At 36.2% G+C, this 19,085-nt stretch overlaps 1 protein-coding gene across 7 annotated transcripts in view; it reads left to right on the top strand.

Moving 5' to 3' along the window:
- PIP5K59B (Phosphatidylinositol 4-phosphate 5-kinase 59B) overlaps positions 1-19,085 on the top strand; it is a 75,625-nt gene that overhangs the window by 19,620 nt on the left and 36,920 nt on the right. For all 7 annotated transcript variants that reach the window (XM_089094688.1, XM_089094691.1, XM_089094690.1 and 4 more), the window contains exons 3-5: positions 2,102-2,271; positions 9,408-9,656; positions 12,699-13,016. In XM_089094688.1, the coding sequence (XP_088950814.1) occupies positions 2,102-2,271; positions 9,408-9,656; positions 12,699-13,016 (737 nt within the window). The remainder of the gene's footprint in view (positions 1-2,101; positions 2,272-9,407; positions 9,657-12,698; positions 13,017-19,085) is intronic.

Raw genomic sequence — 19,085 nt, forward strand, 5'->3', positions numbered from 1 at the left:
ATGTTAGGGGGGCGCGCAGCCCCCCTCGCCCTCCCTGGATCTGCCACTGCACACATCTGTCGAAAAATATGAACCATTCTTTACCCTAACCTCTTCCCACATATTTTTTCTTTTCCAAGGAGGACAAAATTGCTACAAGAGGCCATTACCGGAAAAAAAAATGCTTATTTAATCAACCTTAATAAAATTATCCTGTCTCCAAGCTGAAATCAATTCTTTTGATATGTATATTGTTATCAGAATCGCTCTTTTAGGGAAAGTTTTTAGTGGCATGGATGGTCTTTACTTACAGGTTGTATTACAGGCCAATTCCCACTAGTGATCTATAGGATGCCCTCAAAGAAAAACAAAGCCTGAATTTATGTTTTATGGAAACAACTCCATATCCTTTCTTTGATGACATTTAGAAAATCTCCAACATCGAATTTAAGAAATCCTTTAGCTTGAGGATGCTCCTGAATAGCCTCGAACCATACAGAGTAGAGTACAATCTTGAGGGCCATTTCAAGTTAGAACATATGTCAATTTTCAACTTACCATACTAAAATAAAATTTGTTCCAAATCTTGAACTTCAAAAATGTATTACTTTAATGCTAAACAAATCAAAATAATTCTAACCATCTTTTGTACCTTGGAAGGAGAGGCAATCTGTGCCTTTCTCATCCTCTGGAAGATCTTGGCTCCTCTTGCCAGTATTTTATTATTAAGAAGAATAGTAGGCTATAACATTTGGAAGTTTTTTAGAGAATTTTTTTTGAATACAGGAAAATTGAGCTTGTCATATGAGCAAATTTTGAAGCAGTGAATTAAGACAAATTGTTTCTCTTTCAGGCAGAGTCGATAGGAAGTTGTCCTTATATACTCATAGGAAATTTTTCACCAGTTTCTGTTAAAACCTATCAACCTATAGTGACAGATGTTCTGATTACAAGAACTTAAGCTCCCTCTCCCTATTCCTCGCTAAGGTACGATTGGCTCTGAACCCTAAAAGAGCAAAGTAGGATACTAGCTCTAACTTCCATGAAGTGTGATTTCATCTGAAAAACTGTTCTGGTAGATATAATGATGACAAGAACGAAGCAACCTCCTTAGTGTACCTTTTTTAGATGTAGGATTGTATCCAAACACAAAAAAGCGCAGCTATGACAGCAGCCATTTGCTCCCTAAAAAGTTTGGTTGTGATCCAAGACCTCCTTCTGTCTGGCTGTGATCTGACAACCCTTCTGGTAGATGCCTGACAGCAAGAATTTAGGGACTCCTTTCCCTACCTTTTCCTTCAAGTCTTGCTGAGAGCCATGAACCTGATCTTTTAGATGTTCTGATCCCTTTCATTTAGGGTTCCTCCACCTGTCCCATCCCCCAAAGAAGTAAATACAGTCCTGAGCTCCTAAAGGCATTACTAGGACATTTGCTCTAACTTCCCACCAAGTTTAGTCAATATCTGGCTGTTCCAATGAGTGAAGTTTAGACTCCCCAAACGAAGGTAAGTAGAAATGTACAAAAAGCATAGCTATTGCACCATCTCTTATTTCCTTTCAAATTTTATTGATATCTGGCAATCCTTGTGGTCGATTAATCTTTTGGGAATTTGGAGCTGTAATCCAATCTTTCTAAGGGATCGGGAAGGGGGTTCCCAAGTTCTTGTTATTGCCATATCCATGGGCGTAGGCAGCATTAGGCAGCATATTGTCTAGGGGGGGGGGGGCTAGTTGATAGTGTGATGGAGTCTTATCAACTGCTTTTTCCAAACCATCTGCTTTTTCAGCCATATCTAATGTAAATTTGAAGGTCTAAGGGGGGGGGGCAGCTGCACCCCCCTGTCCCCCCTCCCTACGCCCATGGCCATATCTACAATAAGAGGATATTAGATCCTAACCGAACTTAGCGGAAATTATGAATGTGTCCTAGTTGTACCTTTCAGGTTCCATACTTGATCTGTCCATCTTCTTTAGGAGGAGGAGTTCCCTAAATCTCGTCAGCAATTTCAATTTTAACTTGCAAAAAATACTTAAATATAAAACGTACTGTGAAAGGGCAAATACTCATACAAGTAGCAATAAGTATGCATGGTTTTTAATAAATCATTATAAACTATTACAGAAAATGTGGAGCGATTACCAAGAAGTGGAGAGGATAATGCACCAGTTGAAGAAGAACAAGCAGAAGAAGGAGAAGCAGCTGCACATTCAGCGCTTAAACCGTCAGCCACAATTCGAGAAAAAATTGGTCACAGAAGAGTTATGGAAGGTGGCCAAGTCACTTATAAAAAAGTAAGTCCGTTTTTCTATGAATGCTAATTTATTGTGCAGATCAGTCTGCCTAAGAAGATTACCTGCTTGAATAATTTTCTGACTAAAATTTTCTGCCTTATAGTGGTCCTGCACGCTATTACTAATTGAATAGCATGAAAATTAAAGATCTTCTGCTGGTAGCCTTCAAATTTCAAAATAAAAGTACACTGAAAATCATGCTATTGTTTAGCTTTCCAATGGATAGAATTGTTGAGCTGTCTCTTACGTTTCTACTGTGGTTGAAGTAGAACTCGATAAACTGTCAAATTCATATTCATTTAATTCAAAAACAAGACATAGCTCTCGTGGGCAAAGCCCAAATATGATGTCTCTTAGTCATAATTAGCAAAATAAAGTTTTCTGATAAGACTTCGTCAGGATAAATAAACTAAAGGATAAAAACACTTGAGATTGAGAATAGAATTGTCTGATAAAACTTCGTCAGGATAAAATAAACTACAGAATAAAAACACTAGAGATCATTGTAATATTTCACAAAACTTGGCACAAAGCTTTTACTGTAGCGCATGGTGTTACAGTGGACTGGGGATAGTTTCGGAACCTTCTCAGCCACTTCCCTGGGGGGACGAGATCTTATAGGGACAAAATGTGGGGGAAAGAATGATCGGTAGATGCGATGTTGAAGGAGGGAGGAGCCAAATCTTTGGCATAATTTGTCTCGGCGGGAAGAAAGGGATTCAAGTTTAAATTCTTTGAGGTAAAAGGAGTAAGGTAGAGGGGAACCGCCATAAATGATTTGCAGTGATCTCTTCTGAACTCGTTCTATTTTATCAGTTTCATCCTGGGTAAGGGCAAAGTGCCCAACCGGACAAGCATATTTAACTAAGGGGCGGATGAAAGTGTAAAATATTAGTTTCAGCTTGTCCTTAGGAACTCAAAATTTTTTCAGTGTCTTTAGCATTTGGATTGCGCCGTTAGCTTTTTTTAAATTGTCTTTGTATTCTCCCGCCATGAGAGGTCAGAAGAAATCACCACACCAAGTAAAGTTATTTTATGGCTTATTAGCTCGGAAGTGATAGGAGGTTCAAAAGAAGGTTGAGTATTCTGAAGTAAAGAAAATGTCGTGACCGAGCATTTGTCTTTACTCACGACCATGTTTAGTTCAGTCGCCTCTGAGGCAACTTGGTCGATGAAACCAGCAGCATCGCTCTTCGAATCTTTAGATACAATTTCCGTTCAGGACAAGTCGTCAACGTATTTCCATCTGTCCTCCAGCTCAGCAGCAATTTCATTTATCATGAGGAGGAAGCCCAGCGGCCCGATCACAGTTTCTTGTGGAATTCCACAAAAGCTGGCAGAGAAGTGGAAAATTGGTTTTTATACTTTAGTTTGCTCTCTGTTTGTTAAGAATCTCTTGATGATTTTAATAATAAAGCTGGGTATATTTTTTTCCGCCATTTTTTCTAAAAGGATTTTGTGATCAACAAGGTCAAATGCTTTTCTGAAATCAATTGCAATTAAATTTATCCATTTTACAGGTTCATCCAGGTGTTTTAAAATAAAATAAATTGAATTAACGAGGTAATGAACTGTCGAACACTTAGGGATGTTACCAAATTGCTTTCGATCAGTTACTTTCAAAATATATTTTTTCAGCCATGCGGCAACAAAGCTTTCGTATATTCTGCTAAAAACTGACGTAAATGTGATCGGCCGGACACCAGAGAAATCATTAGCTGCTCCTTTCTTTGGAATGGGGTATATTGTGGTATTTTGTGGTAATGGGGTATATTTCTATCTTGTGTAAGTATTGGTTCGCGGTTCCCACGAGGTCTATTTCTTATTTATTTATATCATTGATTTTTTTTTCTTTCAATATATATGTAGTAAGTGATTACAATAGTGAGTCCTGCCCAAACAAATCTGTATAGATTTTCACGTGGTAGGTCTGTTTGATATGATTTTTTTGTGAATATTGGTCTTTAATGAAAATGAATTCTCTCTCTCTCTCTCTTTGGAAAATATCCTGTTTTTGTTATATTATTGAAAATTATCTGAACGGGAAATGATAATTCTTGAGCAAATGCTTTAATGAGAGCAACTGGAATGTCAAAAGGGGCAACGGAAGTTGTTTTTAACGAAGAGAGTTTACTGATTATAATTTCTGATGAAATATCAGCAATTAGATTATCATCTGAAGGAGCAGTTAAATTTACTGGAGGATCCTCAGGTGGAAGAGGGGGGTAGGACTGCACAATTGAAGCAAAATGGGCACTTAAATCATTCGCAGTTTTCTCTAGAGGCTCCTCCTTCATGAAGTCAACTGGTTGAGAACTTTTGCCAGTCAGACTTTTTACTTTACTGAAGAACTGCAAAGGCGTGGACTCCAAAAGATGGTCAACTTCATTTTCATAGTAATTTGCTCGTGCCTTTTTGATATTCCATTTTATTTGGTTTGCCAACTATTTTGCTTGGTTCTCTTGACCTTTTCGTATTAGGTGCAATTTATGTTTTATCAGTTGCTTTATTTTTGAATAAAGAATTTTATTTCGAAAACTTGAATTGAGAGCTACTATTACATAAAGGTGTGCCAAGCCCACAAAGAAATGACGCATGGAAATTGCTCAGTATCAAAACACTGAGCTGATTTTCCATTTATGTTTAAAAATTTGTCCATTTCTGAGTGGGAGTATTTGAAATGGCCATCGAAGTTGGCATAAGATTACATATTCGAAGCAAATATTTATGTTTAGTGCCTACAGCATTTTTGGAACTTGGTTAAATATTCACTCATGTATCAGGCAATCTGAAATTGCTCTGAATTTATACGTGATTCCATTTAAATCAATTTTTCCTGTATATAATCTGACAGATCAATAAGAGATGTTTTTATGGTGGAAGCTCGTAGCCTGACAAACCCATCTGGTAGATGCCCTGAAGACAAAAACGAAAAAACCCCCAAAGAAAAACAAACTGATTTTGTAGTTGTCCTGAAGACAATTTTTTAAGACCCCTTTTCAATTCTCCTTCCAGGTGAATTGAAAAGAGGTGAATTAAGTTCCGATCCGCAAAAGGTATAAATACTCTTACTTCCCGCCAAGTTTTGTCAAGATCTGACGACTCCTTTTAGTAGGCTTTCTGATGACAGGAATCTATTAATTTCCTATTGTTCTTGCATTTTACATTGTCAGTTTCTTAGTGGAAGTCCGCACTTTTTTAATTTTTTGAGTGAGCTGTGATAATAACTTTTAAGAGTTTAAGTAGTTTCTATATTAAGTAATTCAATTTTGTTTGACCAATTTCCACTAATGTTTAAAAATTCTTCCATTTCTGAGTGGGAGTATTTGAAGTGGCCATCGAATTTGGCATAAGATTACATATTCGAAGAAATATAAACCCGTTTTATTATAATAATAATTTATTATGTTATTATCTCTCCCCTTCCCTCTTGGTACCTGCAAAAGAAATTTACGTCTGAGGAGCAAATTTAAGAAAGAGAGAGAAAATACTCAAGCATGACAGTAACACAGAAACAAGTCATGGGTGTATTGCAGTTTGACTCCGTGCATGATTTTCCTTCAAACTAGGTACAACATGCCTAATTTTCTGCGCAAAGGTCGGAAGAAGGAAGAATGGGTTTGATAGAGTTGCCACTGATGCACTTTGACTCTTTAATCATACAAATTGAAAAACCTTACGTGATTCTGGTTTTTAAAAAAGAAGCGAATAGTTGAAGCGTGGCAGGTGGGGGGGGAGAGGTGAAGAAACTGCCTTGAGTCCATTCTTAATTTCAGCTGGTTCTTGCAACGAACCAGGTTAAAGCTCGTTTTTGAGCACACCGATTATTTCATTTTTTTTTTGGCATATACCAATACAAAGTAGTTATCAACCCCTCAAAAATTTTAAACAATGGTGTACCTCAGCTACGAACCTTGTGGAAAAATTCGATGAAACATACATTCGTGGGCTCTTTAAAGAGTGCTGATCATCATTAAGAAGAAAATTGTATATCTTTTAGCTATAAAGCTGATTTTCTTGCTACCCGGCCAACTTTCTAATTTGAATACACCACGATTAAGAAACGAAGAAAGGGAAACCTTCAATTCCTTTAACAGTGAAGGAACTATTAAAGTTTAGAAAGCGTATGTCATACCCTTACTGTGCCTCAGTCCCAACCAAGGAAATAAAGTAACAAACTCAAACGGAATCACAAACGGGAATTAAAGTAGATGGCATCACTTTAGGACCTGCAGGAAATGCTTATTTTTGGATATCTACACTTTTTCATTTATTATTGATCATAAAATATTGTAGCAACAGGGCCAGGAGAATTTTTAAGGACTTTCAGACTTCAACCTAACATCAATTTGAAAGTGCCGCCTGCTTTGCTTTCCTGCTTGAGTGCAGAAGTATGCCTTGGAAAAACAATAGCTAGGAAGAACAGTTTCAGATAGTCCTCTATGATGCAGACTATAGAGCCAGTGTTTCCACTTCTCCCGATTTTTCGGGAGATCTACCGAATTTCTGATCAATCTCCCGACAAAAAAAGAAGATACCGAATTTATCGAAAATCTCCAGAAAACTTTTTCCCCGGAACGTTTCACTTTGTGGTCATTCTTTTTTTTTTACCTGGCAGTTGTTTGTGGTCTTTTAAAGATCTTCCTTAACGTCCCAGGCAATTGAGGCCGCATGATTTAAATATGTTGACATACGTTTGCCCATTATCCATTCTGCAGTGGTTACATCTATTTTCTATTTTTGATCTTTTAAGCACCTTCAAGGTTTGTAATTAACAAATTATTTTCAATTCATAAACTAACAACAGGTGTTGGGCTTGCACCAAGAAGATGGGAACTAGCACTATGTGGTTCCAGCTGATTCAGTAGGTTCAAAATGATCCAAAGTTACTACAAATTTAAATAAATATGACAAAAATTAGACTTTGTCTGCAGTTGTTCTGTAGAACTGAAGGGGTTTGCCTCAAACGATCCAATACAAGAAATAGAGACGAAAATTGCAGCATTTTGAAAACAATTTACCATTTTTGCTGGTTGACAAAATAGTCCCATTCCTGAAAAATATGCCGCATAAAAATGTTACTGATAAAGTAAGATTGGGTAAGCAGAAAGTGACGAATATAGTCCGCCAGGGCCTGTCATTGTATTATAAAACATAAAACCGCGAAGAAAGGATGAACACGAGCACAATTAGTGGTCGAAAAGTGCCATTGACAAAGAATAGCGGGAACATTTCGATAGTGCCAATGATTAAAACAGTGACTCTGACAGCCGTGGATTGCTGGAAATCGGCTTTGAGTACGAGAGAGCTCCTTGGAAACCAAAGGTAGCAAAGTTTATACAATACTTGTTCCTTGCTGTTTCTGAACGTAGCTTCATAAAGACTGTTCAGCTTACTCAAGAAGTAAAGACAGACAGAGGGAATCATTTGGTAACAGTAACTTTGGCTTCCACAAATCAGACGAAACTTGAAATGAAACGAGACGGAGTTACAGCAGACACACTGACGGTTGACCAACCCCTGAGAATGAGGCTGAAAGTAGTAATAGAGTATGCTAGCGCAGCTGAGTTACTGCATGATCAGAGGAGGCTGCTCATATAAAAAGCCATGCGATAGACACAGATAATGAATGTAATTCGGTATATGTATCTGAAAGTTATACTATTCTTTATACTTTTTTTTCAGTTATATCGATACTAATGAGCTATGACTTTGCGTTTTCTCTTTATCATTTGCGAATACCTCTTGGGATCGTGGTAAAAAAGATTAGGTAGTCAACTCAGACTGAATAGCCAAAGTTCTAGTGTCTCTAATCCATTCAGATTTTCTCTCCCATTCCTGAAATTAGTGGAATCTCGTGTGGAATCTGAAAGGGCGAGAAAAAGCAGGGGTCGATGAAGAAAAATGTCTTAATTAAACAGCTTTAGAGTCTGAATTAAATATGACTGCGCTTAGTTTAAAAACTAAATACATTTCAAGCTTCTAGCTGCTTCCTTTTGTCATGTTTGACAACGTTGATCGACGAATTTTCTTTCCGGAATTGCAGCTGGCTCCAGTAAATCTGCACTCCAAATATTTAGAACGTGGTAATTAATACTCAAATCGCTTGAACACCTCCATAAAGTCAATACAAAATACAAAAAACAGAAAATTCTACCAAATCCTGATATCCATCTCCCGATTTTCTCCCGAATCCTGAGAGCCGTCTTCCGATTTTGTCCCGAAAATTGTCAAGATTTTACAGATTGTTTGAAAAGATAAGTGGAAACACTGTATAGAGCCTAAATTTCCTGGGCTCTAGCTCAAGGGTAAGGGGAAACCATCATTTTTGCCCCAGGCAAGAACTATGCGTAGCTTTCCAAAATATAATATCATCGTCGTAAATTCTGTCTGTGACTCGCTCTATTTGTAAAAGTGGCAGTAAAAGCCTCGCCATTTTTTCAAAATAAAAATTTATCGGTGGCATTGAAAAAAACAGGGCAAAAAAGTGTTGCCCACTTTTAATGAAACGTTTGTGTTCGTACTGATAACCAACATCAATAGTTGTTTAAGCAGATTTTTAATCTTTCTTAGCCTAGGATGTCCACTTCATTGTGTTGAGCGGGGGCGGCAGGGTTTTTTCCGGGGGGGGGGAGCAAAGGTTTTTTTTTGTCAGATGAACGTCTTTTCTTACTTATTTTGTTTGCTAATTTTACTAGGGAAGGTTTTGCTTTTGGACCCATTTTTCCTTAATTTTTGATATTCATCGACATTCGAGCACACAGTGACGGTTGTGTTTGAAAGGAGTTCCATAGGGCTTTTAAATTTATATTTAAAGCAATATTTTTCAGAATATTTTTCTGAGAAGTTGGCCTATCCTTCTAACGTACTATAATGATTCCATAAGAACTGAAAAACTCTGGATTTGGTTGATAAGCTATTACAAGCTTTAACTTTGTTTTTGAAGCACATATTGGCCGTGTTTTTCATTTAGAAAAATAAATGAAAAATTGACTCATAGTTAAGCTCAAAGGACATAATAAAATGCTCTTTAATTTTTTTTAAAAGAGTTATTGGAATGCACAAAAATTCATTTAATTGGTGCATCGTGGTTTTATGGAACTATTTTAATGAAAAAATTTCCCCCTTTATTCTAGATTCAGTCGTCGCAAATTACTGGCTCCATTCAATTGGGGATTCACCAAGCGGTCGGAGGGCTCGCATCCAAGCCAGAGAGGGACCTGTTAATGCATGATTTTTACGCCGTTGAAACCGTATATTTCCCACAAGAAGGTTCTGGCAACACGCTTCGGCATGACTACTCGCCGTTTACGTTTAAGACCTATGCTCCAATAGCATTTCGATATTTTAGAGATTTATTTGGGATTCAACCTAGTGATTATTTGGTAAGTCAAACAAGATTCTATTTTGTATTTTGTATCCTACTTTTTTTTCTTTTTTTTTTGGCCTCTCAATTATGTATTTATAAGATGTAAAATTTAATTGTTCATTGTTAATCCATGTATATGCAAACTTCATCTACAGTTTGAAAGCATATCGTTTGAATGAGCATTAAAATAATGCATCTAAAATTATAGTAGTATATAAGAGGGATATGGGCTGTTCCCTCTCTACTTGGGGAAGTTACAAGTGAATGACGAAATGGTGTTAGTCATTACGAATGAGTGACGAATTATCATTAACAGTTATCTGACAAGTGTATAATCGACTTCTTTTTACTAATGTCAATTAAGCCACCCCAGTAATTCGGAAAAACACAAACTTTTAGGGATTAGAAAATATAATCCCTAATAGCTCTGGTTTTCTGTTTCTGGTTTCTGTTCTGTTTTTCAGACAAATAAAAACAGAAAAAAAACAACCGAGATAAAAACAGATATCTCTTTTTGGAAAAAGAGAATAATAACCGTATTTAAACAAAAAAGGCCCTTTTACCTTACTTTTGGAACATTAAGAATTGCAAAACTAGGATCTATACATCCTCTACACCCCAAACACTTCTTTGTGGGCCAATCTACAGCTATTTTTTCGTTTTTTGTCATAATGCTAGGCCTTGAACTATTTCATAAGATTCAAAATTGAATTATTTTTAGTACTGTTTTAAAACAGACCAGTTTTTTTGTTGTTGTAAATCCGTTAAGATAGAAGGAATCAAATGTAGAAAAGATGTATTGCGAATGAATACAAACGAGAGAAAGAACAAGAAGTAAAGGCAGGAAGACGATGTTACATACTCGTGAATGCAGTTTAACATTTGTAATGTTATATAAGAAATGTAATGCTTAAGTTGCCACTTAACAATCTTTTGAACTTGCAGCAACCCACAAGGAAGAGTATGTTATATCAGATAAACGGGGAATAAAATTATTTTCAAAATCAATCTAATGTTACAATTCGTCTCTGACGCGTTGATTTAAAACTAAAACGCCGAGTACAAACAGATTATCACCTTGAATAGTCACAAAATCATCCTTAAAGTTTCCTGCTCGAAAGTAGCTCCTCCCTTGCTTGGTTATATGTGATAATTTTTATTAATAAACAAATATTAAATGGATGTAAATCTGAATAATTTCGTTCTTTACGCTAGGATTGACAGGTAGTCTGACACAAACCAGTTTAAAAAAAAAAAGTAAGGCTTTGAATAAAGGCTTTGCAGACATAGCTTTTTCAAAATAGAGTCACCGTATTTTGCCAGTATGGGTTTTAGGGTGTCTAAAAAAATAAAATAAATAAAAAATCTCCATAATTGCTTCTCAAGCAATCCACCGAAAGAACTTTGCGTAAGAAAGTGTTGTTCAGGAGTCCACCCATTTAAAGATGCTATCTAGGACTAGAGACGAACCTTTCGTGCTTCGGAATTAAGGGGGTTGACGGTTTATCGTTCGCATTATTGTAAGCAACATCTCCAATGCTGACCAAAGGAGATAGAAGTAGAGTGAGCGCATTTGTTATCAAAGGTGCTTTGAAACGTAGCGTAAGCGGCACTGGTAAAAGGGGGTCGGGTCCACTGCACTGCTGACCAAAGAGAGTCGAGATGAGATGTAGCATACGCATTATCGTCTAAAGGGTCCCCGATTCATGTCGAGTCGAAACAGGTACGATATACCTGTTCTTTCCAAGCTGGGGATGGGGAGAATGTGTAGGAGATGGGCCCAAGGATCTCACTTTGGACCGTTCTGTCATACAGATTAAAAATCCTTGTATGATTGATCTCAGCAACATGCATAATATCCACCTTTATTTTAGAATTTATTTATGAAGTCTCTGTCTTATATAAACCATTTCTTAAAATAGAACCCATGCTGGGTGTTGTACTTATCATGTTGACTGTGAGGGCACTTGTTTCGGATTTAATTTTTGTTGTGAGGCCATTCGAGAGTGTCCGAGGACAAATGAGGCTCTGAAGATATGTCAGGTTACCCTTCAACCTGTTTTGACTTTTAAAAAGGTCTAGAACTAAGAACTTTTTATTGATTGTGCCCTTCCCCAAGTTTCTAGGGTCACTTCTATAGTGACAACAGGGAAAATGTAGGTGATAAATCGATCTAATAAGTCATTGGTGTTGCGTTTATTATGAAAATGTGTCTATGAAGCCTTTGTTTTATATGTCTTTTTGAATAATTTGAGGTTTTACCTCTTGGAATGCCCTTATTGTGTATTCTTCTCCCTTGAGGTACCCTTTTTTCGATATTTTGACCGTTTTGGTTTCGATGGTAATCTTGAAGCTCTGATCCAACGCCACGAGGGGAGGGGGAAATCGCTGTTCAATTAGTTTCGGACTACAAAATAAGCTCTAAAAACTTTATTTTCCGTTGAATGGGTTTCCCCCAAACTTCTAGGACTCTCTTTCAAATGTTGAAGCCATAAAAAAATGTGAAACATATTCTCCTCGCTAAGCCAATGCTATTGTGCTGACTAGGATTGACTATGATGTTACTCAGATTTGTTTGTTGCAAACGTTCATACAACATCTTTGTTAACAATATTCGAAAGAAAGTATTTAAATTTGCCGCAAGACACGGAATTTGGCTCTTATTATGTTGAAGCAACTGAAACATTTAAACTGCTGTTCTACAATAATTTCTATTCAAGATACACTACTACTACTACTAACAACTCACCGCAGCACCAAGCCGCCTGAGACCAACACAGCTACGCACGCCCCTTCTCCATCCCAATCTATTCAAAGCCTCCCTCTACACCCTCCCAGGAAGTTCCCATTTCCTTTTAATCTTTCTTTGAAATCCTCCCACCCCAACTGCGGACGACCTGCTCTCTGTTTAGACCTAGACGGTTGGTCAAAAGGACAACCTTCGGCAATCTGTCACCCTTCATCTGCATAAAGGGCCCTAGCCATCTTAACCTTTCTCTCATATAGAAAGTGGGGTTGAATTTCTTTTTACATCCCTATTGAGTTTCTTTTATTCTAGGTATCCCTGGCAGATAGACCCTTGAAAGAACTTACAAACCCAGGTGCCAGTGGCAGCATGTTCTTTTTAACCGAAGACGATGAATTCATCATTAAAACCGTGCAGCACAAAGAAGGAGAGTTTCTGCAAAAACTTTTACCTGGATATTACATGAATTTAGTGCAAAATCCAAGAACCACACTTCCCAAATTTTTCGGTTTATACTGCTATCAATGTAACTCCAAGAATATCAGACTTTTAGTGATGAATAATTTACTCCCGAGTGACATCCAGATGCATGAGAAGTACGATTTGAAAGGTTCTACTTACAAACGAAAGGTATTTATAGAAACAAATAAGGATATATGGGCATATAGAAGCTGGGGTGCATCCTCCTCTTGTCGCCATTTGTTATATCACTTACCTTAATATGAGTCTGTTTTATAATAGGCGCAGCTTGGGGATATTTGGGTCTTACTGAAACTAATTTTCTGCAAATGATATTAGCACAGGGGAAGAGAGATAGGGGAAAATTCCTTAGTTTTATTAGTCTGAAAAACCCCCTCTCCCCCCTAATTTCGGGAAATTTGGAAGATCCCTATTTTAAAATACTCTGATCATCGATATCAGAAACTGTTCTTATAGATGAATCTTCTCTCTAAAAACCCTTTTGAAATTTAGAGTTTTTTGATGCTCATGGCTACACTGTATAATACACAGCCATGAATTACTGACTTTTGATAGTATAACCACACTTGATATGCCTTAGTTTTAATATGCGAGAGGAGGTCAGAGGAGGTCAGATGCTGTATATTCGTGATGACTGGTCTTTTAGTATTCTCAGTGATTTGTCTGTATTTGATGAAGGGTTATGTGAGACTATTTTTGTTGAAGTTGTACCTTTGGGCTGTAATCCATTTATTTTCAGGTCTGTTTATCGATCTCCGTCGGGTAGCCCAAAAATATTTTTTGAAGTTTTTGAACCGCTGTTGAAAAATCTGGAAGCGTTGAAAAAACCGGTTATTATTTCGGGTGATTTTAATTTTGATCTTTTGAATCTCGATGTTGGAAATAATAAGGAGTTTTTAACTATGACGTTGTGTTCTAATTTTCTTCCAAGTATTTCTCTGCCGACAAAAGTTACAGCTAACACAGCTACATTATTAGATAATATATTTTTCTCTCTTGTTTTATTTAATGCTGAAAAATAGTCAGTAATTTTGTCTGATATGTCGGATCATTTTCCGGTGAGTGTTCTTTTAAATTTAAATAATAGTAATAAACAACATCGAGATTCAACAATGGATAATTCAAAAAAGCGATATACATGGATTGATTGTAAAGTTCTACGTCAGTTAATTGGTGACCATGATTGGAGTTCGGTTTATGGCTCAGATGACGCAAATGCTGAGTTTTCAGATTTTATTGATCAAATGATGTGACTGCGGGATCGGGATTCTTCAACACGAGTTTCGCATGGAAAGTTTGCGCAGAAATTTGACCCATGGATTACTGAAGGTATTTTGGCATCGTTAAAACATAAAAATAGAAAATTTAAGAATTATTTAAAATTACAGACACCTGAGTCGTGTGAAGAATTAAGAGTTTATAGGAAAAAGCTAAATTCAAATATAAGACATGAGAAGAGAAAATATTATAAAGAGAAATTTTTGGAGCATAAACCGGATATGTGAAAAATATGGCAATTGATAAATCAAAAGATACGCCCTCATAGTCGTAAAAATGCTAGTGTTAATTGCCTTGTTTTAAATGGAGAAAATGTTACAGAGCCCAATGAAATTTTAAATGCTTTTGGAGATTATTTCAGTAATATTGGTTCTAGACTTGCATTGACTATGAATATGCAACTGAATCCCCCTTCTGTTCCAGTTAATGAGCAACATGCAGAAAATTTGTTTTCTTTTTCTGAGATTAAGCCTCATGAGATTGAAAAAGTTATTCTGAAGCTTAAACGGAGTTTTTCTAAGGACGAATTTGGATTTTCGGCTCAAACCGTAAAGCAAATAGCGTCAAGCATTTCACCTTTGTTGGCACATATTTTTAATCTATCACTTATGCATGGGGTTTTTCCTGAGCTTTTAAAAAAAGCAAATGTTATAGCATTACCTAAAGCTGGGAGTTCAACTAACCCTTCAGATTATAGAGGCATTTCTCTACTTTCGGTTTTCAGCAAAATTTTGGAAAAACTTGCAAATAGTCAATTACAAAAATATTTATTTGATAGTAAGATTTTACACACGTCTCAATATGGTTTTATAAAAGGAAAGTCAACTGAACTGGCAATTCATGAGCTATTACTAAATATTAATGATTCAGTAGATGATGGTCAACACGCGTTGGCGATTTTTCTTGATGTCGCAAAGGCGTTTGACACCGTAAATCATTCGTTACTTCTTTTTAAACTAAAGTCTTATGGGTTTTCAACACAAGCTGTTAAATTTTTTTCATCTTACCTTTCTGGGAGACGACTAGATTGTGTTGATAAATCTCGTGATCTCCGTTCCGAAACTTTTCCAATTAATTATGGAGTGCCTCAGGGGTCTGTTCTTGGGCCTATTCTATTTATTCTTTTTATAAATGATTTGCCAGAAGTTTTGCCTCTTTGTAAAATTATAATGTTTGCTGATGAAGTAGTAATTTTTGCTTCTCACCGGGACCTATCAGTTCTTTTCCAGAACCTCGGAAGTACGTTACTAACTGTATCTGATTGGTATTCAAGGAATTTACTAGCTCTTAATGAAAAAAAATGCCAGTATATGTTATTTTCGCGAACTGGATCAGTAGTGTCAGATACCTTCTCTCTTTTTTGAATGGTCTTGAATTAAGACGGGTGGATCAGTTCAAATATCTTGGGATTATTTTAGATGAAAATTTGTCGTTTCATAAATATGTAAAAACACTGTCGTTAAAAATTTCCCGAAATATTTGCATGCTAACTCGTCTTTGTCACTTTTTTACTAAAGCTATTCTAAAATCTATTTATTATTATTTCGTCCACCCATATTTTATCTATTGCATTTCGGTTTGGGCATCTACCTTTCCGTCTGTTTTCAAATCTCTCCAAATACTTCAGAATAAAGCAATGAGGATTCTTTTTAATGTTGATTGCAGAACTTCAGTTAGACACCTATATGGGACTTCAGGAATTTTCTCTGTGGACCAACTTCATTTAATTTCTATCTCTAGTATTTGTCATGATTATCAATATAGTAATTTACCTGTAAATTTCTCCGGCATTTTCTCGACTAATTCTCAATTTCCTAATTATCCTACTACGCATCGTTCAGACTTTTCGTGCGAAATTCGCCCGACATCGAGAGCGGGATTCAGCATCCGTCACATTGGCCCAAAAATATGGAACTCAATTCCTGCATCAGTTCGAAAATGCAGCAATAAGCGACATTTCCTAAGATTGGTGAAGAAATATCTTATGACATGCTAAGCATTTTGTTCATTATGATTTTCTTTTTCGTTGTTGTAAAATTTAGTTAGAAAATGGCTGTGTATTTTCGTTGGCAATATTTTCAGCGCTGAAGTATGCCACCAGGCATGTGCGGTGTTTTGTGACATTTATTTATGTACGTGTTATAAATAAAAATATTCTACTCTACTCTATATATATATATATATATATATATATATATATATATATATAAATATATATATATATATATGTGCCTTAAGCACAATGAATTGCTGTAGATTATGTGATTCTAATGATGAAATATGAACTACTATCTTTTAAAAATGTGCCGTAAGCACAATGAATTGCTGTAGATTATGTGATTCTAATGATGAAATATGAACTACTATCTTTTAAAAATGTGCCTTAAGCACAATGAATTGCTGTAGATTATGTGATTCTATTGATGAAATATGAACTACTATCTTTTAAAAATGTGCCGTAAGCACAATGAATTGCTGTAGATTATGTGATTCTAATGATGAAATATGAACTACTATCTTTCAAAAATGTGCCGTAAGCACAATGAATCAATGTCCCTCTCGTGTCCCTATTAATAGCTGAATCTACGAACTGATTCTGTTTTATTTTTAAGACCTTCTCAACGTTCTGAACTAAACTAATGTTGTTAGAGATAAGGCAAACAGAATAAAGTTGTAGGAAATGGTGGGAATCTGACCAAATTTATTCACAAAATGTTATCGCAAGTATTTCTGGTTTTTGGTTAATCTTGAGAGCCTTACTCCCAAACCTATGCTGACAGATCTTATTTTTATTTTATTGATTATAGACAAGTACATCCATTAAAACATTTTCTACAAGAACAAGGGATCTTGAAACACCCCACCGTGCAGAAAACAGGGTATCGGATCTGTCCTTTAATTAAAATAAACAATTTAGAAATGTAATTTGTAGCCTTAAAGCATATGGAAATATTATGTTTTCCTAATGATCTTTTATATTTCACTATCACTTGGCAAATATGGTACAACCGTGAATCTTTTTCCTTTTATTGTTTCCTCTGAATTGGCATTGACTTTCTTTTTTCTTCGTGAAATTCTTGATACGAGTGCAAAATAACCATATTAACAGAATCTTCTTGGTAAAAATTGTGCAACAAGATATTTCTAATAGTCAAAACTCTGAATTTGCAAAAGGGTTTCACTGAGAATTTGGTCGACCAAAGAAATAACAAAACATCTTACAAAGGAAGGCAACAATCGAAATTTAGATAACGATCATCAATATTTTCTTTTCTCCTTTCTTTTTTTCTGGAAATTAGCGATGAGTGCCATTTTTATAGCAACACAAATTTCCAAATAAGAACCTTATTAAGGGATTCCAACTCTAATGCAAATGTAAGTATATTATCAAATCTTTTCAAATGTTTCGAAAGAAACGCTGTAGAGTATCTAACCAATACTCCTAAATTACAGTCCATATTCCTGAACCAAATTTTGCATGAAAATCTAAATCTCTCAAATTTGTCTAAGATTCAATGTGTTCTGAAAATAAAATAGATAACAATCTAGAAATGACCTTGTCACCTAACGAAACGTTGAACAAAGGAACTGTGTATAAATGTGGAGTGAAATGAGTAACTATTAATAGTCTCTACCAACCTCACCAAGGTATCTGTTGAGAGCAACTTTTCGTTCTTTTTTTATCCGTTTTCAGGTAACCTTTAACCAGCAAAGCTTCACATGTTTTAATTCGCAATTTATATCCATAGACTTAATGTTAAAACTAGCCAGGCTAAAACGTTCTTGTTTCTAATTAACTGCAATGCACCTTACCGTCTTTTGATGCTGGGTACTTGATTGTTGGAACCACTGGTTGAAATGTAATTCATGAAAAAAGTTGTGTGTTTGAGTTTTGAATTATTTGATTGCTGAACAGAAGTAATATAGAAGTATTCAAAATGGACCAATAACTCTGGATCTTTCCTTAAGTATAACTTAATATTAGAGCTACAGAAGAGATGTTTAGGATTTCTTGAGATTCATTTAACTACGCTTTCTGCAAAATACGAAGATTTCTGAAGCTCTGTTCTTGTTTTTCTGCTATTCAATTTTGTCAAAAGGACCAAAATTGTATGGTCCTAGATTCACAACTTCTTGAACTGCAACAAGCGTAGCTAACAAACGAAGATAAGCAGGCTCAAGCGTTTAATTCAAAAACCCAGGACACAGCCTGCAAATAAGCACACATAAGCAAAAGCAAAGCAAGCAATTAAAAAGCAAACACAGTCAAAATAAAGTACTAATTTCAAGCTAGATGTGTGTTACATCTCCCCTTTTCTCAATGAAAGTTCATTTACTGTGCTCTTCACTCAAGGGGGTAACTTCATCAAAGATTTATTCTTGTTGGTGGTTTGATTTGTCTTCCATTACGCCGATACTGTCTGTTATTCGGCGTTACTACAACGTACGAGCGGGGACGAAAGTCTTTCTTCACAACGACTGCTGACAGCCACATCCCATTCTCCATTCTTACTTCGACTGCCTGACCAGTTCTTAATGGATTTTGAGTCTTGGCATGAGCATTGTAATCATGCTCCTGGCTTTCTCTCTCTTCCATCCTCGAGGTTAGTAATTCAGATCTGGAGATGACTGTGGGAGTGAGGTGGTCTACTGTACAAGGGATGGTAGATCTGGTGTTTCTGCTCATTTGCAGTTGTGCTGGAGACACAAACCCGTTGACAGGTGTGTTCCAGTATTCGAGCAACGCCATCTGTAGATCAATCTTTGCGAGCTGCGATTTCTTGATCATACCTTTCGCAATTGATACAGCTTTTTCAGCCAACCCATTAGACTGGGAATGGTTTGGACTAGATGGGCTGTGATAGATACCCCATTCTTTCAGAAAGGTCTTGAAACTGCCTGAGGTAAACTGGGGTCCATTATCTGAGCTAAGGACATGTG

The sequence above is a fragment of the Artemia sp. Qi Xiang Cuo genome, chromosome 9 (assembly GCF_049724085.1).
Source record: "Artemia sp. Qi Xiang Cuo chromosome 9, ASM4972408v1, whole genome shotgun sequence".
NCBI classification, from domain to species: domain Eukaryota; kingdom Metazoa; phylum Arthropoda; class Branchiopoda; order Anostraca; family Artemiidae; genus Artemia; species Artemia sp. Qi Xiang Cuo.